The 27,451-nt window shown below is 40.3% G+C and overlaps 2 protein-coding genes across 2 annotated transcripts in view; both read right to left on the reverse strand.

The window, feature by feature from the left end:
* Positions 1-7,784, reverse strand: part of LOC128145202 (antigen WC1.1-like) — a 28,977-nt gene extending 21,193 nt beyond the window's left edge. Inside the window, exons 1-3 of the mRNA XM_052794971.1 lie at positions 7,641-7,784; positions 1,949-2,263; positions 1,023-1,331 (exon numbers count right to left, since the gene is read on the reverse strand). Coding sequence (XP_052650931.1) covers positions 1,023-1,331; positions 1,949-2,263; positions 7,641-7,710 — 694 coding nt within the window. The 5' untranslated portion in view covers positions 7,711-7,784. The remainder of the gene's footprint in view (positions 1-1,022; positions 1,332-1,948; positions 2,264-7,640) is intronic.
* Positions 7,785-24,543: 16,759 nt separating this feature from the next.
* On the reverse strand, positions 24,544-26,953 carry LOC128145005 (taste receptor type 2 member 40-like). Its single transcript, XM_052794570.1, has one exon. It carries the CDS (start codon positions 26,565-26,567, stop codon positions 25,632-25,634), a length of 936 nt encoding a protein of 311 aa, XP_052650530.1. The 5' UTR covers positions 26,568-26,953; the 3' UTR covers positions 24,544-25,631.
* Between the last annotated feature and the right edge of the window lie 498 nt (positions 26,954-27,451).

Raw genomic sequence — 27,451 nt, forward strand, 5'->3', positions numbered from 1 at the left:
CTCTGTCTTCTCACACTGTTACTTCTTACCCTTGCCTGGTCCTTGCATCGTACTCCCCCTAATGAGACCTGGATTTCCACTCTGAGCTGTGACTCTAGCAAGACGGAGGAAGGACCCAAGACCTGTCAGTTACTGATACCTTAACTGCGCTGTTTGGCTGTCACAGCTGCCCAGCCAGCGCTCCAGACTGCCATGGCCAGTGGGACAGTGTCCAAGGCAGTCTTGAAACAGACTGCAGCCCTTTGACTGGGAAATGGACATGAACTGCAGTCCTTTCCAGGCTTGTTTTGTGACAGGGTGTTGACAGCAGCTCTGCCCCATGTTCAGTTTACCCCTTTTGATTCGTGCCCTGTGTTTGCTAGGTCTAATCATCACTTTTGTAGTTGGGGGCAGTAAGTTAGATGTGTTTAGAGCCCCCAGCAGCCATGACTGTATGGAGTTCTTAAATAATGTTACCTGGCAGTCACAACTAAAGTCATCCAGGCCTCTTGACAACTTTTTCTTTTTCTTTTTTAGATAACTTCAATTTGTAACTTGTGCTTCCTTTGACCTTTTGGAGGTATGGTACCTCTCCCAGTTTTATAATTAACTGAAGTGCCAGAGATTAACATACACACTGGCAGCACAGAAAATAAATTCATTTCTCCATGTTGCTGCTTGTCTGCTCTGGCCATCTCTCCTTTTATGTATATGAGAAAGACATGGAAGGAATTCTCAGCACTACTGAGTGCATACCTCTAGTAGCATAAAAGAAATTACAGCCCTTTTGAGATCTGCATCCCTGGTGCAGAAGTGAAGTGGTTAGAACAGCCTATGTTAAATGCACACTCTCAAGTGAATGAGAGATTGTGGGGCTGCTCTTTATTACTTCCTGGCCTTCCCTGGATGGCTCAGGGCATGATTAGAGAAGCACCCAAGAACCCTGAGGACCACAGAAATATGCAGAGGCTCTGAACAGTGGGTTGACAGGAAGAAAACATATAGGACATATGTAAATTACATCCATCAGTCCAAAGTCTCACCTGAACATACAACAGTGGCATCATAAGAGCATGTCTTATTATGGTGCAGCATCCTGGGACACTGTGCAAGGCAAGTCTCATTCCCTACACAGTGAAACTCTTCTTGCCAGATCAGTTCACGTCTGTCTCCAAAGTGAGTTCCTCTCAAGATATCCACAGGCTGGCCACATTCTAACTCTTTACATATAACAGAGGCAGTTTTGAAGTCAATGTGTGAAAAACAGACCGTAGCCCAGGTTTCTTCCTGCTGTACTTTCAGATGTCCTGAGCAGGCAGTGTCCCCTCCAGTCAGATGCAGCCTAGAGAAACCTGGAAAAAAAACCCAAGAAATCCAGCATCAAGGGTTGGTTGTACTGACCTAATTTAATAACTCCCATACCTTCATGGGCAGGACACGTCACTTCTCTGACGACCACTGACACTTTTAAATAAACATTGTGACAATTCCTGTATGCCACCACCAAGAGAGAAAATGCTGTGTGGGAATGCTTATTTCTTAGTATGTGAAAATACTAAATCCTTGGGAAGCTACAGGAGGGAAGTTTTGAACATTTTCCAAATGCTTGAGAAGTAGCAATCCCCAAACAAACAAACAAATAAATAGCCATTTACTAGTGTGCTGTCCTCGAGGCTTCATTATTCAAATGAGAAAGAAGAAAATTAACTCTATCCCAGCCAAAACCAGCACACTCTTCTATGTCATTTACTATGTCTACTTCCATTCTATGTCACTGCTGTGCCCAGGCAAAGGAGACATAAACTTGTAGTAAGCAGAAGACTTAATGCTTGTGCAACTTGCTTTGGCTGAGCAGAGGCTATGGAGAAAGTGTTACCTCTGTGCAGTATTTGGCTTTTTCCAGCTAGGACAAAGTTTGACCTCAGCCTTGTAGCATTTTTCTATTATACAAGGTTGGGTGACTTCTTACCTGAGCAGACCACTCCAATATCAAAGTAATGAGGGCAGGTAAAAGCACCCCATCCTGCATGTGAGCAATTCCAGAGAGCGGATTCATCACCACGGCAATCAAGTCGATACAACCACGTTGGTCCAGATCCTTCTCCAAACGGAGCTCGATTAAGAGCCTGAAGAGCAAATCCGCATCGTAGCTGCTTACAAACAACCTCAGCATCTTTCATGGTCCAGTCACCATCGCACACAGTTCCCCACTGCTCCTGATGTTTTACTTCCACTCTCCCAGAGCAGGGTCTAGTTCCATTTGCCAGCCTCAATTCGTCAGCACCTTCATACACAGAGACAGGGCAAGGTTATGGAAAGGAGAGTGCCTAATCACGATTATCTCCTGCAGATGGTTAACGAGATTGTTATTACTCTTAAATCAGACTTATCCAGTTCACCTTTCTAAATAGTTCAACTTCAAGTTTTTTTGCAGGGAGTTGTGTCTGTATTTACAAGTTTGAGCTAACAGCACTGCTAAAATGTAAGTTATTTCTAATGACAGGTGAGCTTTCTCTTCTTCTGACCTATCAGGGGTGGGAAAAGCTGAGTAATGTCCCTGCTGTGTGATTCACAAAGGCTTCAACAGAAACTCCTCCTTTCTCTTTGTTGTTCTGCTATGATGATATCCAGCTGAAAACGTTCACTGGGCACCACTTTCTTCACTTCCGTGTTCAGTACTATGTGAAGAAGCAATTTCCCTTGTCTGCCTCAACTTCTTCCTCTCAGACAAACTATTACTTGCAACTCAGTGTCCCAATACTCTTCTTTCCCTCTTCTCTTGCCCTAGCCATGGGGTGCCCTAGTCAGGGGTACCCGAAGAGAAGAGAATTACTCATGAGGGGTAGCAAGCTATCTCAGGAGATGCAGCAGCATAAGCAAGACAGACAGGTAGGTCTTCACGTTGTTCCTCATGCCCCACCATCTCTTGGGGTGAGGGTGAGGCTGATGCCCAAAGAACCCTCTTTTCCTGCTCTTCTCCCAGGTCTGCCTCTTTCCTTTGATATGGGTACACATTTCCCAGTCCTTTTAACTGTGGACTCACAAAATAACATTACAGTCATCACAGAGCACTTGATAAAGAGCCTGACAGAAGAGGGAAGATGCACATGTTGGCTTCTTGCCTTACAGTGTTGGACGGCTACTATAGAGGCACCAAATATTATACAGTAGCTTAGCATGGGGACTTAAAGGCTAGAAAACACAGGGAGAATTTTGTTACATTCAAATGCAGGGATGATGCTGGGACACAGGAGCAGTTCTTAGGAAGCCAAGCTACACAAAGGCCTGCTAGGATCCAAGAAACACAGGGGAATGGGTCTGAGTCTGTGTCTTACACAGACACAGTAAACATTGGAAAAACTGAAGCAAGTAGCCGAAGATGTAATGACACATAAAGAAAAAAAGTGGACTTGTTCAGGAATTGTTTTAAGTTTTTTTTCTCAGTCAGAAATTTTAAGGCAAGAGTTTTGGAACTTCTTTTCATAAAAAAGATTCTTTACTTACAGAAAGATTCATATCTGCTTGAGTAAAAAGTATACACAGAATCACAGAATCATAGAACGTGTTAATATTCTGAATTGAAACAGACAATGAGTTAATATTCTGAATTGAAACATACAATGATTTTCTGTAGATGTTTGTGAAAACAAACATTGAAACAAAAAAACCCCCAAACCTTCTGTCAAATTCCATCAAAAACAGTCACTATTGTAATTAAACAACAATATGGATGGCATTCATTTGTTAGGGTATGTGATAGAAGGCTTGTCTCCACGTGCAAAGGAGAATGTGCCTGCCAACAGAAGTGGTGAGTGAATTCCTTGTTTTGCTCTGCTTGCGTGCGTGGCTTTTGCTTTACTTATTAAACTGTCTTTATCTGAACCCATGAGTTTTCTCACTTTTAACCTTCCAATTCTCTCCCCCATCTATGACTGTTGACTCAGCTCCTGCTCAGATTTTGGCTAACACAGCTCGTGCTAAGGCCTGATGTATGCTGGGAGCAGTGCCATCAGGTCAAAGCAAGAGCACCACGTAGGCAGGACAGGTGCCCAGAAAGAGCTATAGGGCCATTATGCAGCCATTGTCACCTGCAGATTGCTGGCTCCTACAGCCATCATCTTTGTCTGGCAGAATCTGCTAACTTATGGAAATAGCATAGACCAAACTTCCAAGCTGGAAGGTATAAAACATCAGCTTACCCCAAAAGCCTTTGAAGCAGATGCAACAGCAGCTGGACTGCTGGGGCTTTTGTGCTTCGCGGTGTGATAGAGAGGACACCCACACCATGATGGAGGAGGAAGGATGAGCACTCTCACTGTTAGCTAGGTAACTAATTCTTTTTTGTTTTTTTTCTCATAGGTGCACGAATTAAGATTTAATCATGTTATGGAACTGAAGAGGGCTGGCAACTTCTTTTGGGGCTTGGAGGATCATTCAGATTGACCACATAGCTAGAGAAGGTTTACAGGACAGTCATGTAAGAAGCCTAGTAACTTTGGTCCCAAATTAGCACTCCTCCAAAACCTGACACACAATGGAAAATTAAAGCAAACATCTATAGGACAGGTTTGATCCAATTGTCAGTGCCTGGAGTGCACTAATAATCCTTAATGGCCTTGACCTTCCCCACCTGGGGTCTCCACCCACACACTCTTCCCATGGGCCAAGGCCTCCATTTAAGCACAGGCCTGGACCTTCTGCCCCTTCCTGAGCTATGTTGTAGGTGCACCTGTGTTCAATTCAGGCACAGCCATGCCTGGCCATGGGCCCTGTTGGTCTGCTCTCTGAGCCACAGACTGACTTCTCAGCTTGACCTTGGACCTGCCTCATCACCATGAACTTGCCTGATCATCTGAGGCAAGCTGGCAATAAGAGTTGAACCCAACTACCACCCCTAGGTCTGCCCTGCTTGCCTCTCTTGGGTACGGCAGGGCTGACCCTGGCTGGTGAGGCCCCTGCCCTGCCAGCCACGTTATCGCAGCTGGAGCAGCTGGCCCTTGCTGTACCCTCATACCAACTCTACAGCTCATGACTCATAGGAGTCACCTCTCCAAAGGTGACACAGTTAGCTGAGACAGACAACAATTCTTAGTGAGTAAGACTGCACTGGAAGCAAGAAGGGTATCAGAACCTGAACCAGGCACCAAGAGACACCTGCAGTACTCATTATGACCCAGCACTGGGCAGTGATGTGAACAGAAAACAGTGCAGCTGTGCACATCTTGCAAATAGTCCAGAAAGACACCTCTCAGAGATCACCTCCTATCAATGATGGTATTTGATAAGCAAGAAAAGATAATGAATTTGCACTAAGAACCTTGGGTTTTCCAGTAAGAGTTTTCAAAACAATCTGGTGTGGAAAATATCGCCTTCCCTCTCTTCCTCTAAAGAGGAAGGTGTTCCTACATATCATACTGCTTGCTGTCATTTGAGATTGTGAAACAAGAATATATCGTTTTTCTTTGCATTTGAAAATGAATCTAATTCCTCTATCTATTCCGTGTAAGTATGTCAGTCTTAGCCCATGAACTGATGCTAATGCAGCCACTTCCTTCAGTAATTAACCATTGTTTCATTTCTCATTCCAGAGTAAACTGCTAGCAGCAGTCAACTGAAAGGCAAGTTTGCCTCCATCTCCATGTGTTCTGTAGCCTGATTCTTCCCTGCTTCATCAGACACAGACAATATAGATTTGACACATGATCACCTCTTATACATAGGCAAAAGTTTTACCTCTTTGCTAACACTGCTGGACTTCCTCACAATTTCCTGCGTATCATTTAGATTCTGAAACTCAAAAAGTATAAGGGAGATTATTCAAATGAATGACAACTAGTAACTTCCAAAACCTATTTTTTCTGCAAACTTCCCTCTCTGTCTCCTCAAATTTCCTGAGTAAGAAAGTCTCTCACATACATAGCATAAGCCTCTGATAACTACAAAATCCCTTTGTACTTGCAACACGTTGTCTCAGAAGGAGTATAATCTTTCTGCAATAAGTCTTTTAAGACTCTTCTGAAAGATGTTCTGGAGAACAATCCACAGTTTATTTGAAGAACATAGTCCAAAAAAGAGTTTTCTTAGCTTAAAAATATGCACATTTAAAAGAGAAATAATTTCTAAGAAAAGTTAAATTCATAATACATTATTAAAGGAACCAGATAACCTATTTCAATTAGCCATATGCAGGAGCAAAACAAACAGCTCCTCACTTGAGTGATTGACCTCTCTGCACTTGAATTTTTAAATAAACCAACATCTGATGTTTTCAACATGTGACAGCGTGCAAGGCTGGAGGCAAAGGTAGGCATAACCCAATCAAGAGATTTAAATATTCCCTCATCAAAACTGTAATTTGCTGTAATCAATCTTATGTGAATTTTTTATGATACGTACAGGCACCCCTTTTGTATTCCTCACATTCCTTAGCATGTCCCACAAGTGCCTTCATTGAATTCAGCAGTACTAGTCACAGAGTGAGGTTCTGCTTGGATAAGAAGGCATCAGATTTTGGCTTGCTCTTGCTGAAGACCTGGTTCCCCTCGTAGGCCAGGGATGAAAATGAGCTACGAATCCCTGTACCCAGACCCTAAGTGGAGGTTTTCAGCACACACATGCTGCCTCAGTCGCAGGTTGCCTGCTCACTCCCGGAGGGCTGTGCCTCCCGCACTGCCCGTGCGGTGCACCCTCCCTGGGGAAGAGCCGGCGGCTGCAGTAGCGTGGAACAGAGGTGGGGGTCATAGGTGCTGATGATGGTGGCAAGGTAAAGCTACTCTTCTCTGCATCTGCCAGTCAGTCACTCTATTACTGTTCCCTGTTATTAAAAAGAAGTTGGCAGAAAACTCACTCTCATTTCTACAGTACTGCTCAGTTGACACTCAAACATTGCTACAAAGATGTCTAAATACAAATGCTTAAGATTGTCCTTCACAATCCTTTGCACAGAAAGGCCTGTGCCTCCTCTTCCTGTCCACTTGCAGTGTGACTGCACCCACACAACTGGTGAGAACCTTTAAGACCAGGGCCATGCTACATCGAAGTATCAACCATGAAGTCTTGTTCTCATCATATGGGGATGCGACCACCACCAGAATGCCACAGTGCCACCTCCATGTGTATAGAGACAAAAATGAGGATTCCAAAATCTGTCTCTCATCATCAGCTTCCAACGTGTACACATAGCTCTAAAGAGCAGAGAGACAAATAGCGATAAGATTCAGATATACAGCAACAACTGAGGGGACAGTATGATACTCAGCCGAACTCCACTAGACACATAGAGCACAGCAACATCATTTTAACTGGTGTTGAACAAAGATGTGGAGTTATTCATTCTGTCTACACAGAGCTCAACAGGGGAGGCAAGACAGTAGTAAGAATACCCAGCTGGTTTCCATTACAGTTTGGCTGTTTACTAAACTTGGACTCAAATTCCTGAAGAATGGCCAGTCACTGATGTCTGAGTAAAATACAAAACTATTACAAATGGCTTACCCTTCTTTCTCTCAGGATCACCAAGGAGATTGAATCAAAGGCAGAAATGTACTTAAACACCCTCTTCACACTTTGCCTTACAGGTTGATGGAATAACAACGTATTTATACTGAATTTACATTCTTTTCCTATCTCACTGCCTTATGTGAAATAAAGTATGTACTTACCCAGGGAGACCTGAATGGAGAGGAAAAGCAGCCACAACACTGGGGTAGAAAGATGTCCTTTTGTTGCCATCCTGATTGCAGACAGATGAAACTTCACTGTCTGTTAGGCGCTGCCTAGACCAAACTCTGCATGGGCTTCTCTGTGTCTCACAAATGACTACAAAGGAGGAAATATATAGATTCACATGCTAGCATGAACTACATTAAGGAGCCAATAGAAATATTGTTCACCTTTTTAGACATTATCAACAGATTCATCTCAAATCTGAAAGAACCAAAACCTCCAATAAAATTTGAAAATTGTGCCTGTGACCTTATATGAAGGATGATTGCGCTTCTGATGTCATCATCAGTATTGCCTTATTTTTCTATGAGACCTACATTAGCGGTAAGGGTAGAGCAGTACGCAAAATGGTTATTTCTCACCTGACAAAGCAATGTGAAAGTGCAAAACTTTGGTCATTTTATGAATCACTTTGGAAGAGAAAAAGGCAAAGAAAATCCCTAAATTTGTAGCTCATCCATCTCCTTGGGAGAAATTGTACTCTCACTATAAAATCAACAGAGATGGCATTTATCACTAGCGGTAATTCTGTGAGTAGAAAATGACACCTGCTCTGTCTTTGAGGCAAGCACTGCTCAGGGTTTCCTTATTCAGTCAAAACTTGAGAACTGTATAGGCAGAAGCTCTTGAAAGACCATCTTCCTTAGGATGCTAATTACAGGACTTCCTGTTTCCTCTGCTAAGTTTCTTTTTGTTTCAGGTTATGTATGACCATTGCTGGTAGTTCTGCCTAGTCTCTCATTCACTCTAGAATGATGAATTTAATCAAATGGTAGCTACTTGACTAATTCTTGGCAACTGGAACAAGTTGCAGAGTGCTACCTGTTTACACCAGTCTAAACACACAATCCTCTTTATGACACTGACACACATACTCTTTTTGTCTGATGGCATCTATCTGGTGTTTATCCACAATCCCAAGTTCAGTGATGTCCAAGCTGTTAGGTCCTTAGTACACCAACAAGCTCTGCAACCTCCTCCCCTTCTCACTGGGCTTTGTCTGCCTGTTCAAGGTCTAGTATAACCTTGCAGCAGTGTAACCTTGGGTCAGACTGCTGTGGAAAAAGCAACATGACACCACACCTGTCATCCAGCCGTATCTACCTAGCAAAGTTTGTGCAGGACCATAAGGATATCTTCTCACTAGACTTGGACACAGAATGTTCCTATATGGAAAAGTAACCCATTGGGTTACTTGCACAGCACATCATTACTGTTGGTATCCTTTGTCTGGATAGAGGGGCATTCTGGGACACCATCTATGCTCAGATAGCAGAAGAAAAACCAGCACTATCTCCAGTAAGCACAAACATCTTGGTCTACGTATCCAGAAGTTCTGCTCTTTCCTCAGATGGATGAAACCCTTCTTCTCTGAGGAACCCACCTACCCCTCCTCAGTCAATCTCTCTCCGTTCTTCACTTCTTTCCCTGGCCACTTATAAGCCAGGTCCATCCCCGCCTTTTCAGAAGTGGTGCTTTCCTAGGACAGCTTTCCACACTGTATTTCCACTGTTGGCCTTAGAAGTAGATGCTCTCTTCTCCACAAGGAATTGGTCATGACAGCAAAAATCTGTAACAGAGCAAAGAGGGGGAACCAAAAGTTTGAAACAAGACCAGACAACAGCAGGTCATCAAGTGGGTCTGGAGGACTAGGAATGACTTCAAGACTTATGAAGAAATACTGAATTATATTTACTTTAGGTTTAGTTTTCCCAATGTGAACTTATATTGCTGAATTCTTGGTGCTCTTTTTTTGATTTCACATGAGTTTCTGGGGCTTCTGCATGGTTTGTGTTGCTTGTGAAGGTTCTTTCAGAATTGGCTTCCCCATCAGAAAAGCCTGAGAAGATGGACAAAACCCAACCCTTGTGGACTGGAGGTATGCAACAGAATGGGCTGGGGACAAGACTCAGCCTTGTGTGCTTGAGAACAAACTTTACAACTCTGTAACTAAAAATCATATTGCATATGAAGTTGCAATGACACTGCTTAGTACACACCTTTGGACAGGAAGATGTAACAGGTATTGGTGTCTAGAATCTGAAAGAAATAGAAGACCCTCACATGAGCCCTAATAAACTGTGAAATTTTGCAGTCAATAGTTAGAGTGCATGAGAACACAAGAAGAAAATCCTGTGCTGCATGAGAAGCATCATACTAGTATCAATTCCCTCAGTTCCCTACTATACATTCTGAGAGTAGAATGAAGTATATTTCTTCACAGAAATGAAAATGGGGTCTGAGGATACTGGTTCACAGCTGCTTCTGTGTTTGCCAAGTAGGTGCTTCAAGACATACTGCTCCCCAAGCAGCACTTCCTTCCAGAGGCTCCTGTTGTCAGCTCTAGTGGTACCTTCTGGCTAAAGGATTACTTCTTGCTTCTTTTGCAAGAAAAATCTGGTGTTGATTCTGTTCTCCTTACTGGGATGAGCAAAAATTAAGAGGTGGGCAGAGCCCATTGTTTTCCAGCTTGCAAGGAAGGAAGAAGAGAAGTAGATATGGGGCAGGGCTCCAATCCGGCTGGAGCACAGAGTGAAGCTTTGCTGTTCTCAGGATCTGTCCATATACAGGAGATACTTACCTTCCTGAAAAATGGTCATACATGGTGGGAGCAGCCAATAAATAGCCCACTGTTCCATAAGGAAATCTCCAGCTTATATCGTAGGTATAGTGAGAGATTAGTAGGGTAGAAGAGAGGGTTCTCTCTTCTCTTCTGATGCTCCTCAGTCCTACCACTTTGCATTTGCAAAGAAATGTAGCATAGGGAACTGACACGCATAAGGATGTTCTTGCAGCATGGCTTTGAAGCAGGCTGCATGGTTACCACCCATGGGTAGTGCAGCGAGAGTAGATGGAAGACTCATGTGGCAGGACCCCACAGCTGAGAAGCGTGTAGGGACTGCTTTCACACAGACTCACCTAAGACAGAAATACCATGGAGACACTTGGGCTTTCATCTCCTGGAGCAAACAACGAAGGATGTGGTTAGAGGCTCATCTCATTTTTGAAGCAATCGGCACAAATATTGTCTACAGTGCTAAGTAAAAGCTGGTCAGGGACTGATTCCTGGGTCTGGTGTCAAGTGGCACAGACTGACTTGCACCCACACTGCATAGGATTAATTCCCTCTATATCATATTTCTCTTGAAGTGGGCCAAAGCAAAGCTAGAGACTGAACCAGCACCTGAGCCACAGACAGAGGTTAAGTGCTTGAGTTTGCTTGCTTATTGTGCAGTGTAGGGGTACCCACAGGGTCTCCCTCCCATCTCTCTCTCCTGCAGCTAAAGAGCTCCCTGATCTTCTTGACACCAGCCAGGATTCATCCCCATGCACATGAATATGAAGTATATAGAGTAGGAAGTCAGCAAGAAAAGTCCTTCCTTGTGGTCTGTAAAAAACCTTCTAAAAGAGTTTTCAAGACCTGGCAATACAGAGCTGTCTAGTGGGAGATCTCTTAGGAAGCAGTTGTAGGGGAGGTGGCTAAGAAGACCCATTAGCAAGTTCTGTGCTGGATAACCTGGACTACACAGGAGCCTTTGCAGGATTCCAGGCATGCACATTGATGCAGGGTAAGCAACAAAGGAGGCAGTACAGCCCCTTTTAGAGGATGGGAAAGGAAACATGGAAAACATTTGTTACAGACCATCTTCTAGGCAACAGAGGTGAAGCAGAGAAAGTCTTAGAGGGATGGGAGAGAATGGGAATGGGTACCTCACCTGTACTGGAACAGGGCTGTGGTACTACTGTACTTTTTGGAAGATGAAGTGGTCAAGACAGTCTACTGAAACAAGCATGGTGCTGGCTTAAGACAGTGGGAAGAGTAAGCTGGGCTGGTGATGCAAGGTTAGGATGCATCAACAGTACCAAGGAGGAAGGAGGTAATTTGAGGATGAGGGTAAGGTGTCTGGATGAAATACATTACTAAAGAAAAGGAAGAAAAATGCCTAGATCTTGTCATGCTTCAATCGATGAACAGGAACCACATCAATATTAAAAAAAGGCAAATGCAATTCTAGGCTGTATCAGTTGAGAATTTGCAGTACAGATAGAGTATTATTAAGATCACTCTACAGAGTATTTTTTACAGTAAACAATTTTACTCACATATAACCAAAATCATGTACTAGAGTTGGAACAATACAAAGAAGGGCTTCAAGGATGATCAGGGAAATACAGAGTCCATCTTACAGTCAAAGGGTGATGAAGAGACTAACAAAAAATGTCAGTCTAACAAAAACCCTTCTGTTTCTAAGTATTTTTGGACAGGTTAACACTAACCAGAACAAGGACCGTATAATGTGAAGAAAAGTATAAAGTTGCTGTGAAGACATGTAAGACTGGATGTCACAAGGCGGCTTCTAACGATCAGAAAAATAAGGCCCTGAAATAAGCTTCCAATAAAAATGGTAACAGAAAGAAACTTTTCTAGTAATGAGCAAGGTCATAATCACTGAAAGGAACTACTGGGCATGTTTCCTTCAGTTAACACAAGTGTAGACTTGATGACTGAGGTGGTCCCCTTAAATCCCTTGCCCCATAATTCAGTAACTACCACAACAGACCTTCTGTATAAATCATACTTTTGCCGTAAAAACATAGAGAATACATAGTGCAAGATGTGGTAGAACTACAACCACCTCTGTTTCCTGAAACTATCCAGAAAAGTAAATCTGAATATGAACAAGAGAAGATTGCTGTAGAGTAGACAAAAAGACCTTACTCCATAGAAACCATGCAGCATTTTCACCTGGTACTTGACAATGGACTCTGCCCTGTGAACACGCAAAATCTCAGATTTCCTGACACCGCGACCAACAAAATGCAAGGGAGGCAGGTCAGTGAAGGGGGAATGAACAGTATTAATGGAATATTTATTGGTCAAGTGAGGTACAGATGGGACTCAGGCAGACAACTACTGATAAGTCTGTGCTAATCCTAAAGTCAAGCAAGGACAGAACGGTTTCATGAGCAGAACTGTAAATTTTCCTGATAGATGTTCACATCAGGGGAGAAAAAGATCACAATCAGTGTTTATTAGATCACCTTTTACTAGTAAAATTGTTAATAGAATCAAGTTATTATTAATAGCAGATAAGTATTTACACGGTATGCTCAATTATTGCCTCACACTCAGACACTCACTGACAGTTACCTGTTTAGAGCAAGAGCTGGGAGGCCCATTCCAGGACCAAAGGGTTATCATGCCACAGGTTTCTAACTGAGCTCAGAAAGGTCCTTTAGGGCCCATTTTTCAACAGCTGTGTATATAATTCTGTTATATTTGTACATAGAAGTCACAGCATCCTAGGATGTGGTCTAAGTTATACAACCCACTGTTGGTATCATTGTGTGCTGGGGGCCCTGACAGACTTGAGATTCTTGATTTCTTGATGTTCTGAGTTTTTCTCTTCTTGTGGATGCACAGGACTGAGCGCCTCCACACCTTATGTATTCTTGGGAGACTTTTACATGCTGTCTCTCAGCACCCACCTGTCCTTTCTTTGATCTGATTTCTGGTAACTGTTTTTCCATTCACACACACAGGCAATGGTCATTCATGCAAATTCACCCGATATGGGCTTTTATGGCAGAAACGCAGTGCCTGAGCTGATCCATAAGCCAGCATTTGTCCCACAAGACACTCTCCTATCCCACAATTTCAGCTTCTAGCAGTAATCTCTACTTCCAATCCCTTTGGACACAGTTCTCTTGTATCTATGTGAAATTTATACCTTTATGGTTGCTACATATCAAAACTTAGAATTTTAAAATATGTCACTCTCTGCAACATAACTAAGAGGCAAGCAGCTCTTGCCTGATTATTTTAATTCCCTCTACCACATGCTGACAGTGTGTTCCCCCTCAAATGACAGGAACGGTATCCCTGTAGAGCTCTGTTTTCCACACTTTTAACTCCAGGGGCACACAGTTTTCTGGTTAACATTCGCAGAGCACAGCAAATCTTTGTCTGTAATTTGTCAATCTCCACCCAGCACAGCCAGACAGCATTCCAGTGACTGTCATCCTGCCGCTGCTTTCGCTGCCCTTTGGCTGCTTATCCCTGTCAGCCTCTCCAGCATGCTAAAGGTAGGCAGGGGTAGGAGCTACTGCCCCAACACTGGGCGACTGTTGCTCTGTAGTGTTCAGGAAGAGATGCTGTACTCTCTGCTTACCAGACAGTGCCATCAGTAAGGGCTTCTGGTAAGCTTTCAAACTACTAGGCTTACAGGTAAAAACAAATTCTTAAATATATATCCTACAGTGCTATTAAATGGATTTAATCAGAATATAAACCCTTTTGTACACAATGCTGTACACATTTCTAAAAGCCTCCTCCAGGTCTTAAGACCTTCAGTTGCATACGTCTCTGAAAGTGAGTAAGGAAGATAAACACACACACAAACACATGTCTTGTGGTCCAAAGTTAATACAGGCTGCTTCAAAACTTGTTTTGGGGCTATATATGTGTCTTTGAACTGATGTTATCTTGAAACAAAACATAGATGGAGCTAAGAGATGGAGCTAATACTTAATGCTAAGGTAAAGATGGGGGTGTCTGAAGGAAAACAAGCAGTTAGGAAGGAAACCACTTTCTTCCTTATTCAGGCTGTGCTGGAGGGATTTCGAGTTTCAGAGAAATGAGATGTATCCTGTGGTTAAGTTAAACCTCAGCCTTGACATGGATTAATCTCTGTATCTCAAACTGACAATGGTTTAAACAAACATCTGAAAAGAAGTCAGCTGGAGTGGTATTTACCTTTGTGAATCTTTATGAATGTATTTTTCAAAAACTTCCAAAAGCTAGTCATACATTTTTTTGCTCTCTTGTGAGCCCAAATGCTTTTGGAGAAGTGGCAGTCAGAAATTTTCCAATAAAAGTATGACTTGAGGAAAGCGTACTTTAAAGAAATAGATATATTTGACAAAATTTGTTTTTAGGGAGGGCTCAAGTGCAAGCTAATATGATTTATATTGTAAGAAAAGCTAAGATGTCATCCAGTTTCAGAATAAACTGTATTTTGATCTTATGATCCATTGAATGTCTCTGCCCCCAAGAGTTAAACAAATTGAAAGTAAAGTTTTAGTGACTTCTTTGAATTGTGGTCTAAGGCAGATGTTTTTGGTGCACTTTCTCTGAGACATTTTACTTTATACATGGAAACTTTGGTGGTTTCTTTTTGTGGCTATTATTTCTTTCTGTACCATTTTTCCTTAAAATAATAATAAAAAAATCTTTTAATATGATTCTCTGTTACTTTTTTTCTTTCCAGTTTTTATTAATTCCAAGTTGTCATGAAATCACTATTTATTCAAGCCATGTATGGTAAAATTAACTTGAGGTAACTGTCCAGGATTTCATGATGAGTATGCAATCAACTAATGACAGAAAAGCTGATCCAATGGCTTCTGAAAAGTTGCATTAATGATGGTGCATTATGCTATGACCTTTGCTTCAGAGAACTGTGAGGTCACCTTTAGTTTTTAATTAAATGCCAGCATCTCAATTCTCAAGATCAAACTGATTCCTTCAAGTTTCAATAGGAATGAGGTGATGTGTGTATGTCTGTGTTTGTCCCCTTGATAAGATAAGGTTTCTACACTTTTTCTCTAAATACTTAAATCTTTTATCCCTGAATTTGAAGGCACAGATAAAAAAACAGTGGATCAGGTCTTTCTGGTAGCTGGCCTCCAGACCCTCAGATTCTCCAGTACGTAGCTCCTAAACTTCTTACTCCACTCACCAGCAAGTCCAGCTTGAAGTTTGCTGCAACACCACACACACAGAAGAAACAGAGAGCATACTCACGTGAAAGCAGTTAGACAGGACAGTCTGTAGTGATCAAGTGCAGGGACTGGCCAGACAAGTTTCCTGCTTATGTGCAATGGCATCTTTTATACTCCTCTTCCTCCATTTCTCCATTTTCCTCTATAACATGATCCTTCCCATTCCTTGTAAACATCCCATAATTCATCCTCTACATTCCCAAAATTCCATTGTTTAATCCCCAAATTCTCCTCTTTCCCCAAGCTCCCCATTTTAACTTCTGTACTCCTTTATGCAGTAGTCTGCTTTTCTTTGCATTGCATTCCAAAGAGAACTGAACCACCATTGAGTGCTGTACAACAGGGGCAATTACTAAATTAGTCATCTTCAATGGTTTTAGGAGTAGCTGATTCAGAGGGATTAGGTTGGCCAAGGTCTTGATTTGTCACTGTTCTTCTGATTGCTTTCTGTGTACTTGTATAGCTGCTACCAGATTTTTACTTAATTAATCTGAAGTATATGTATCCTATGAACTTAGTTGTGTCTCAAGAATCTTGATCCTTAAAAAGGTTAAAAAAGTAGTTCTGAGATTTACTACTTACAATATGGAAACTCTGAATAAGCACACACTCTTGAACTTCTAGAATGTTACTGTTAGGAAACATGTCACCAAATACTTGAAAGAAACAATCACTCCTTCAGTAGATCTCAGATTTGACTTATGACCCTCCATAAAGGGGCAGAGAGGCTTAAAGGGAGAAAGAAACCATGAACAACTCCATCTGTATCTGTGTGGTGCCACACTAAAAAATGTCAAATTAGGCTATAAAACACCCCTAAATGTAAGAAAATCAGCAAAAGCACAAAAATTCTTGTCAGCCAACTGCTGAAACCAAAACACTACTGTGGACCTCCTGGGTACACAGTGCAATCAGCTGTGCCCCAAAATGCCAGGGAATGGGTGGCACCTCATAGGTGCAGACTTCCTTCTGAAGGAACAAGGACACTGTCCCAGGGACAGCGGTGCTCCAAAAAGCCAGCAAGGAGGAGGTAGCCAGCGGCGTTGGACTCTTTCTGAGCCACCTGCATGTGGTGGAGGAGCTAGCAGTACCCAAAAGCGCCAGGTTGTGGCATAATATACCCCCAAATGTTGGAAAATTCCAGAGAAGACTTGACAACAGGGGTTCTGGATCCCTCACTTCTGCCACCCTAAAGCCATTAAGGGTGGCTAAGCCAGGAAACACCATCAAATCCCTAAAGTTGTTCAGAGACATGTGAAGGAGTGTGCTGAAAGGGGACCTTGGCATCTCACATTTGAACATCCAGAGATGCATCACAGAAGCATTTCCACATGAATGTGAACCACAGTACAGGCCAACAAGTGCACATTCAGGCTGTGTTAGGGATGACAGGAAATTACTTTGCAGAAGTAATTTTGAAGTGCATTTCAGAAACTGGAGGAAGCCTTTTCCCAGATAAACTCCACAGGCTAGAGTTCCAGCAGGAATTATTCTGGGCTAAAAAGTTTTACTAGAGCATGATTGTACATCTGTTCTTCAGGTTTTTTTTCCCTAGGTATCAAAGAAAGATTCAGAAAGAGTGAGATTGAAAATAACTCAGTTCTAGCTTAAGAAAGTGATTTCAGATGGTGATCCTAGGGATGCAAATCAGTCAATAATCAACTTTCTACTGCTGCTCACAATGTTTGCATATTTTCTTCCTTCAGTGCTAGTGATTGATTATTGCTAATATTTTAATTCTGTTTTCCTTTTGTAATTACATTAGGAGTGTGTGAGTGTATCCTACTCGTACAGGAGAAATACAGAAAAAAACCCAATTATATCTGGTACTGTAAAAAAGAAAATACATTTAAAGGAAGTCAAAGGAGTGGGAAGAAAGAGTGCAAAAAAGATCTGAGCATCTCTTCACGCTCACTGTTCTAGCACAAGATCTTCTTGCAAAAATTATCATCACTACACCATTAAATTGTTCTGTGTGAGTTTGTGGGTGGAGAAATAGTTACCAGAAAACAGCAGGTGGAAGAACTGAAAACTACATCCTTAGAGGTATCATGAGAAAGTCTCCCAAGAGCTGATACACTCCAGAGACCAGTGGTACTGTTGAATCCACAGGTACTGATAAATTCAGAACACAAGAAGACTGCTGAATGGATGCACAGTTACCAGCACACACTGGTGTCAACAGCAGGTTGAATAGCTCAGAGCACAGCCAAGGAGGCAATAGTTGTTAGACTAGAAGATTATATACAAATACAGGTATACATATGTACACATATATATGTATATTTGATAAGAGAAATATCCCTTTAGGAATTTTCTGAACACCAACCTAAAAGCTACTGTTGCACAGCTGTTGAATAAACAGCTGGGATTGGTCTCAGCCATTATTCTGATGAGGTTACTATGTGTGAGCATGTATACAGGGTGTGTGTGGGGGGGGGTGTATGGGAGATGGAAAGAGAGAGAGAGGGAACTGTGTAAGAGGGTAAGTGTATGTACTGTGTGACTAGCTATCTATTAATGAAAAATGTATTCTAATAAAATAGCAGCTGAATTAATAACAGACATTAAAGTAAATATTGTTTGTGGACTGGGTTTCACCACAGCATAATCTTCTGTCAAGGAAAGTGGAATTTGCAATAACCCTAATGCCCCACGTATTGATATACAGGAGAAAATCTTTTCAAGAGTTTTAAATGCTTCAATTATGTATGTCTGATTGAATCCTTAATTTTTCAAGTTTGGAGAATAGAAGAATGCCATATCTTTTCAAGGAAATAATTTCAGCACTGAAAATTCAGGCATCAAGTATGATTAGTCACTTTTGACTAATCTTTTGAGGTGTTTATATTTTTATATTATATACAACATATATTAGGCATATTTTCAAGATGCTGTCTTAAAATTATTTATCACCTTTCACAAGTACTATATGTGTGTAGGCATTAATCAAACTAAAATCAGTATGATAGTACTGCTTTTAAGATATGTACCCATACAAAGACAAAGTTGTGGATCTCTGGGAAAGCCTCAAAGATGCAATAGGATTTTCCATTTCTCTTAGCTCTGGAAAGAATGCTTTGATTTTAAAAGCCCAATCAGTAATCACAAGGATGCAAACTACAGTGAATGGCTGTTTGCATCTCCTGTTTGGATCATTTAACTCTTTCTATGTTTAACCTGTGTATCATCTTTCTGTACAATTCCATCTTGTGCCCAGAAAGAACAGGCAATAAAAAAATTAGGAATTCATTCAGAGCTGCGCCAGCTAAACTGCATCTGCTTTGCCTGAACAGTCTACAAAAGTAAAATTGAGTATCATACAACTAGAATAAAGCCAACCTAGCTAATATCAATAACCAAGGCTCTGGTGATTGTATGAAATTGATTTGGTAAAGCAAAGTGATAGGATCCCCATAGGGAAATGATAACCCTTGTACAGAGAAAGAACACCTAGGACTGGTCTATAGAAAAACATAGGCCAAGGGTGTATAGCCCAAACATGAGCATAACATTGGATTCCCAGGAAGACACTTCAGCACCTATGTGGGATTGCATCTGGCTTTTTTTTTTTTTTCCCCATTTCTACTGGATTTTTGTCCAATAAATGTTTCGTGTAAACCTGATAATCCATGGATAGAAAAGGAACCAGAAACAAGAACTCTGGTCTCTTAGCTCAGGACACTTAATATTTTAAGTGGCCGTCACTTTCTCTGTTGTGTCCAATTAGTATTATACTAGGAAGCATCTCCACCAAGCAAGTGGAGAGAACCTCCTACTTGCCCAACCTCCTTCACGCTTACAGCCTTGTAAGGTCTTGCTGGTTTGTTTGTTTGCATGTTATGAGGTTGCACAAGACACTAAATCCAGGCTCTCTTTCTTGAAGAAGTATTCTAGACAGTAGACAAGGAAAGGGAGGAGAACCACATTCCTCTCCTAGTAACTCTTAATGGAAATAAGGCAGCTGTGATTAGATCTTTGAAGCTGCTCAACTCTATTGATACATGCTGCATGTGGGCAGGGCAAACATAATGCATGGCGAATATATGTGCTGCTTTACCTAGTTTGTTTTTTGGTTTTTTTATTCTACCAGAATTCGAGTCAGAAATAGCATTGAGTACTTCTTGGTGCTTGCAGAACTCAAACTCTAGGCACATATAAACTTCAAAGACAAGCAATGAGAGACATAGAAAATTTTAGGAGTTCCTTCCAGTGTTTTTTGGATTTCTATTCCGAATCTGGTTTTCTTACAATGTGTTATATAAAGGCAACAGTAAGGGTTAAGTCCTTTTCTGGCTTGCAGAAATAGCATGATTGTTGCTCCTAACAGAATGACAATGAGTTATCTTTATATTTGACACTACCATTGTTTAGGATGAGTTATTGCTGGCAAGTCACAAAAATGTAAAGAAGTGCAATAAAAAACAGAGAAAAGTTACTCCTCAAGAATAGCAAACCTGCTTGCATAATGATGCCCATACATGAGAGTGGTAATACTGTTTCTCAAGTTAATTCCTCTGTAGTCCTCTCCTAAATATGTAGCTATCTGTAGTATCTGGAGCCCTGGTATCTCCGAGTTCTTACTGTGGTCAGAGAGCAGGCACATATCACAGATCTCAAGTGTTTTGATTAACCCGTTAGTAAAGAACTACACCAGATAACAGCAGTTGTAACTAACAGTCATCTTATTTTCCAAATTCTCAAAGCCACTGTTGTCAGGTAACTTGAAAAAATAGTCTGAAAAACCCACACAGATACCATATGCCTGTAAATTCAGATATGAGATGCAGAACACTTCAATCCATAACATGGTGTTATTTGATGACAAAAATTTACAGGACTAAGCACAGTTTACTTTTATTTAATCATAAAAAGTTTTCCTTAAAAATGCAAAAGCTAAAATTATTCAAACTTAGGAAATTATCTATAAACTGTCTGAAACTGTATGTAAATATAGTGTGAAACTGTAATACCATTTACAGTAAAAACTTACATTCGAACCAAATAATTATACAATTATATGATAACTGTACAAAGGAGTTTCAAAACAATTTGAAACATTACCTTACACTCAGTTATTCATTAAAATATTGGGTACTTAAAAAAGTATGTATGGAGTTTCAAGTCATCCACTTAACCCTTGAGACTCATTTGTGTTTAATAAGCACAGGAATATACAAAATTCTGCCTCATTTATGGTGTAACTATAAGACTAAGCTACTCTGCTAAAAAATATTAGACACAAAACCTGTGACTTCCTCAAAAATAGAGTCTTAATTGTTTTTAAATACGCAGGGAAAATCCGTCTTTGTGAAATTTTTCTACAATTCAAGGTCCTTCTCTTAATTTCTTGCTTCCTGAGAAAGGCTATATTGTTCTTCTAGCAACTGGAACATATATGAACATGTTCCCCCTCTGCTTCTCCTTCAGAAGATGACCCAGTTTTGCCATAAAAGACACAACCCATTGAGAAATAATACGGGCTATTCGTATATGTGTCCTTATGCTCCTGCCTCTGGTTGGAAGGAATGTGTCAAACAGTGAAGACTTTGATGATCCTGCCTGTACAAGAGTTGAAAAATGTGGTGACCTCCAATATAAATGGTGAAGAAACACACACTCAGATGCTGAGAAAAAAACAATACAGATGATTAAGGAAAGGTCCACCAATTAATTAATTACTTCCCTTTGTATTGCTGGTCTCTTGTACTCATAACCAGTCATACAATAGTCTACTTTTTTCCATCAGTTTTTGTCTGATCCTTTTGCTCTCTGTCCTGCACTTAGTATGTGTCATGTTTGTGTTCCCTTTCAACTCTTTCCCAGCTTCAGAGAGTGCGAGTTACCACATGCAGTGGGATCTTCTTAGGCTTTGTTCAAACAATATTGGAAAAGAATTTAGTAGCTAATTCCTCTTATACTACTAAGGCTGATGCCTGTCACTTCAGCTTTTCAAACCTGGGTGTCTATATATCAGTGAAGAAGTTTAAATTTAGAAGCCTTACAAAGAAATTTCTGCAGAAAATGGGTTTGGTGAAACATGTACTTTCAGGACAACTTCTCAGACACACGCACACAAGCTGAGCTGTGTTAAAATGAACATTTTTACTGGGAAAGATGAGGTTTTTGATACAGGTCTCTTTTTCTGCCCTTTAAAATAAGTGATCTAGGAATCCATATGAATGTAAGAATACACCCTTATTGTGATTGTGTTTCAATAAACTGTGTTTTGATGACAACTTTTAGCAGAAATTTCCTTCATTTTGGAGGAACTGATGTTAACTGCTCCTGGGCTTTCACATACACATATATACTATCACAATAAACTGGAATTTCTGTCCATGCTGTATTTTAGATTCATTCAACACATATTTGCAACAACTTGAAGATAATAGAAATCCCATTTTTCATCTCTGAGCTTAGTGTAGCATTCCAGGTGTCAAAAAAGAAAGAAAAGAATTCAAATGTTATGTGTAGGTATCACCATTTTAACTCCCCTTCATGCAACAAAGATACTGTTCTAAGAGGTTTGTTTCACTGCTTAAGTAAAAAGGAAGAAGGTGGATGCAAAGAGAGCTCAGTGAATTGGTCTAAATAAACAGCAAAACTGGGCTTGTGTAAGACTCTTGCAACCTGCCATATCAGATATGCTGGTTTAGGCATGCGTTAACAGTTGCATTTCCATATCTCCACAAATTAAGCCACATGAAGATGAAAGAAAAAGAAGGGTAATGAAGAAACTTTGCCCTTTAAAAAGACATATATTTTGGTTTAAGTAGCTACCAGCTTAATGTTGAAGTCCTGCCTTCTATTTTTATATGCACATACAGAGGTATAAAGAACCATCATACAAGATGCCTGGTTGCCAATATGTACACGTGCAAGCATATGTTGAAATGTTCCTTCATTTCAGGAAGGTGTGTGAGGAACGAACTGTATCTGTGTATATTGCTAGGTTTTCCTATTTCTTGAAATCATGTTCTGACGGGCAGTGAAAATAGACTCTGTAGCATGTTTTCCAGAATTTCAGTTATGAAAATTCCAGCTGTGCTTTTGGCTATGCAAATCAGAGAAGGGTTCTGTAGTGATCTGTCAATTATATGGCACATCTTTGCATTTTTTGCCTTGAGCTAACGACTAGAATGAAATTACTGTTTCATTACTTGGAAAAGAGGCCAGACTGTGATTTAGAAAACAAATGAGGGCTGTTGTCCTTTCTCCTCTGAATTACTCATTGATGATTTTTTTTATCATTATGAAGGATTTAATGATTTACCAGTCATCTATAGGCTACTTTAATACAATATATTGATATTATCACAAAAGTGAAGTTCTGTCTGTGACCCCTTTTCTTAACCATTTTGTTCAGGGCCTTTTCTGTGTATAGTTTAATCAGTACCCAATAGTCCACAGTCCCATGCAGTGTAATAGAAGTAATTTTCTGTCTGTCCACTACAAAAGAATCTAACGGCCGTATACCTTGTTAAAATATAGTCATAATGTTGGAATTTTATAATATGTCTCCTTCAGGGAACAGAAATCACATCACATCATAGATTACAAGGAATTTGCTCCTCAGGCAAAAAGAAAGGGTCCTGAACTTGTAAATTACAGAAATCCAGAAAAGTCTCTTTAGTGCAAAAGAGCTTTGTTTCAAATGCTGGCATCTTTGTTTTATGCTACATTTGAGCAGTTTCATAGAAAATCTTGTATTTTTATTTTCTGGATCCTCAATGAAAAGAGCTACAAGACAATATGATTTGTATCATCTCATTCTGCTAGTGTTAGAACAGGATGAGCTTTGAACTTGGCTTGTCTCCTGATTTGATTTACCATACAGATTTTAAATAGAGCTGCCAGTGCCTCTAAGTAGCATTGGTGTGTGTGGAAATAGTGATGTTTTAGAAGGGTCTGATAAGATGAATTTCAAACTTTCTTCAGGTTGCAAACTGGTAAGTTTAAAATGGAGGAATCAAATCAACCTCCAGCTTACAAACAAAACAGAGTAAAGAGAAAAATGCCTACTATCAGATAAGATGCATAACATCAAAGAATCATAACTCTAGTAACTATTATTTTCCTACTAGTACATGGGTTGTTTTTCTTCCCACAACAAATGTTTATCAATCTTATTTAATAATTTATCAACAACAAGGATTTAGTAGACTGTTTATAAAATGCATTTTAAAGATGATATTAATATGACAAGTTAGTTCATTGGTCAGTTACAGAAACAAAGGTCCACCAGAAGATTGACCCTATAAGGTGCCTTCCAGTATTTCTGTCTACCTTCCCTCTTAGGTTCCAAAATGCATGTTGATGCACAGGTACCTTTTTCATCTAACTCTATGCAAAGAAAGCTTTGGAGGGAAGATCCACTTAAAGAGTCTGAAAAATAACACAGCAACGTCTTTCAAATCTCATATCCACTGAGGAATGTGGTTAGGTTGTTTATTCATGAGGGGCAAAATGGAAAAGAAAAAATGTAAACCAAATTATGTAATAGAGGCTGTTCAGAGTATCCCTGCTGAGCAGCCACATACCTTATAGCTCAGCCTGGAGCAGGACAAAAGACATGTTTTATGGGTTGACAATACCTCATGTGTCTTGCTTGTTCCTGTGGTCAAGAGAGATCTGAGGTTTTTTCCCCTAAGGCCAGTGAGGGGACACCATGGAGGGGCAGAGGATAGACCAAACCTCCTAAAATGTGTGTTTCATGGTGCTAAGCTGGGAACCACTGTATTTCACAGATTGTGAAAATGGCAATGACACCATGACATGGCATGTCCTGAATTTTCACCAGCTCTGTTAAATGCCATACGAAATTCTTCTGCAAGCCACTGCTGTCACCTGTGGAACAGTTTATGTCATAAGGGGAATAAAGACTCCAACAGAAATAATTCTTTAACTTGGTATTTTTAAATCCTTTTAAAAACCCAATTCTGACACAAACTCAGTTTAAATACAAATATATTGCTTCAAACAGATTGACTGTGACAACATCAAAACCAGATATTTTAAATCAGAATGGGCTTAGTCAACACGAGCCTCAAGCCATATATATTTCACTGATGATCACTTTAAAAGAATGTAAACTCCTGCTGCAGCTGAAAAGAATCATAAAGTTCCAGTCCCAATGTGCTGAGTTTTGGACTCTGCCAAAATATGTGATTTGTCCAGGAAATTGTAATTTATTTCTAAAGCTGAAGGAATTCCTGTGTAGAAAAAAATTACAGGACACAGCCTGTCAAAATTGAGACAATTCATGGAGATGTTCAATTTCTAGAAACTTTTAAAGAGAATTCCAAGCCATATATTTAAACATTGGTGAACTATTTTCTCACTAATACTAATTAATTTTAGTAATTTAATGATATTTGACAATATTTAAATGACACAAATCCATGCTTCTGATTTGAGGAATCTATTCTCCCTAGCAAAAGCCAAAAATTAACCTTTCAATTCATTCTTCAGAAAAGTCTGATATTAGGAAATTTTTTCCTATTAGCTCTAGTCACAGGATTTTGGGAGTCTTCCAACGTATCTTTCTGTTGGGAACAGAGACACTGATTACTAGTTCAGCAACAGCAGGAAGCACAAAAGTCTGTGTCATTCTTCACTGAATCATACTGGAATCTTAAAGATGCTTTTAGAACCAACAAACATTTTTCTTCTAATAGAATCAACAAGCAGTCAAAAATGACCAGTAAGAAACTCCCAAATTCTTGGGAATTCCTTAGCATCCTCATATGTGCTTGCACTAACCAGAAACAGCCTTCAAGCTTCATATTCACATATAAAATTTGAGCATGCCTGTGCTTAAGCAGGTCTGTTCTGTTACTATCATGAGAGTCTGATTCATAACTTAAACCATCTCAAGTGATTACATATTGGTGATTTCTAAATAAAGTACAGCAAGTACAGTACTTATATTCTGCAGGCAATCATCTTTTAAAATAGGAGAAAACTTACAGAATTCCTCATTACAAGGATCACATCCAAGTAAAGCAAATTCCCAGCTTCATGATTCCAGATCAGGGCCATAATCTACTCATTCATGCTTCTATTATTTTATACCTCTGGGGACTTCAGTTTAATTAATTTGGATCTAAACTAGAAAGCCCAGGCTATCCCAGCATCTTTTACATGGATCTAGTTCTGACATGACAGTTTGCGTGGTGCAAAATCCTAGCTGGCAGCTCTCGAAATTTGGGGTTGCTCCAGATTAAGACCATAGAGTGTCCTGCAGGACAAGCAGCCATTACAGCTAAACACATGGCTTCCCCAATGCTTAAAGGTAAAAAAATGTTGGATAAAATGAGAACCAAAGAAATAAAATATGTAACATAGAGGATAAGGAAGGAAAAGATTGACTTGATGGCACCAATATGGGCCTCTAAGCTAGCATCCCTGAAGCCAGTTGCGTTATTTTGCATCTGTCTGGTGTGTATCCACAGAGACCTAATCAGCAGGATACTCGAAACGACAAACACTATTAAAGGCAGTGCTACACCAGCATTACAGAGAAGAATCAAGAAAAAAAAACTAGCTTTCATTGTGACTCTCCTTTCTGAAGAGTTTGTCATGGTTAAAGGAGCAGTGAAGTTGTTGTGCACATCGTAGACATCCCAGGCAAAAGGAAGAGAGGTTGCAAAGGAGAAAAGAGATGATGTTATCAGCATCCAGGGCACAAGACTGGAAATTCTTTGCTTCAGCCAGATGAAGAAAGACTGAGTAAAACTAGCAATCTTGGTACAATAGAAGACACTAAGCCAGGCAGCAAACCAGAGGCTGGAGTAGTTCAGAAACATAAAAACTGTCTTGAAAATTACAAACAGATTTTCTTCGTAATAGGAGGTTTCGCAAAACAGACTTAGGAGCAAATCCAGCATCATCCAGGACTGCAAAGAGAATCTGGATAAACTCAGAAAGATCATAATCATATCATACGAGGACAATATTTTGCTCCTGATGCAGCTAGTTGAACAGACAGCCAAAACAGCTCCATTTCCTAGAAGTCCTGCCATGGATTCAATTATAGCAATTGCTACCAAAAGGAGAGAAAATAATGCATACATTGCAACTCAAGAACTCACAATTTTTACTCAGCTTTTCATGGGCTCCTGAAAGCCTTAGATTTGCAGGGCAATGCCAATCCCAAATAGCTGTTATCAGCACATGCTCGCCTATTTATCTCAGAGGAAGAAGCATCATAGTAAGTCATTTAATATTTATGTTATTTTACATCTTTTTGATGATTAATAGCTCAGCTGCTTTCTCTAAGCATGCAAATTAGATGAAGATTCAATTACAGGCTTTTCAATTCACAGAAAGGACTTGCATTTAAAGGACTCATGCATTTTTAAAAGTGTGTTGTAATCCAGTTTTCACAGAACCCTCTGAATTTATGTATGTAAAGATGGAGAAGAGTTTCAAATGTGTGTATTCTCTCTCATGCTAGGATTGGGCCCCATAGCCCTATCGGGGGGGGGGGGGGGGGGGGGGAGAGAAAGATCATTTCAATATCAGAACATGCAAGAAATATAAGATATTTTCAGAAAATACAGAATGAGCTAACTTTTGTACACAAATGCCTAAAGTCTCTTAAACCTGTTTGAGGAGCCTGATCTGATTTCCACATCTGGCCATCATGCAGTTAACATTCTTCCTCCTCCCTCACTCCTACAACTGTTAGGCAAGCTTTCTCACTGTGGGTCCTAGGTTTGCAGAAAAGACATTCACAGCTTGGCTACTATATACTTGATTTTTCCTAACAAAACAAAGGGTTCAGACCTTGGTTCAACTCCACTTATGACTTGTAATGGAATAGCTAGTGTTATTCCCACACATCAGGGAACTGGATGCTTTAGTACACTTGTTTTACAGTCCTTTTTTTTTTTCCTTCCCTGAATCTATGGTGTTTTGTTTATGTATTGACCAGTCAGAAGTGCTAGCCCCTAAC

This window comes from Harpia harpyja, chromosome 8 (assembly GCF_026419915.1).
Source record: "Harpia harpyja isolate bHarHar1 chromosome 8, bHarHar1 primary haplotype, whole genome shotgun sequence".
Classification (NCBI taxonomy): domain Eukaryota; kingdom Metazoa; phylum Chordata; class Aves; order Accipitriformes; family Accipitridae; genus Harpia; species Harpia harpyja.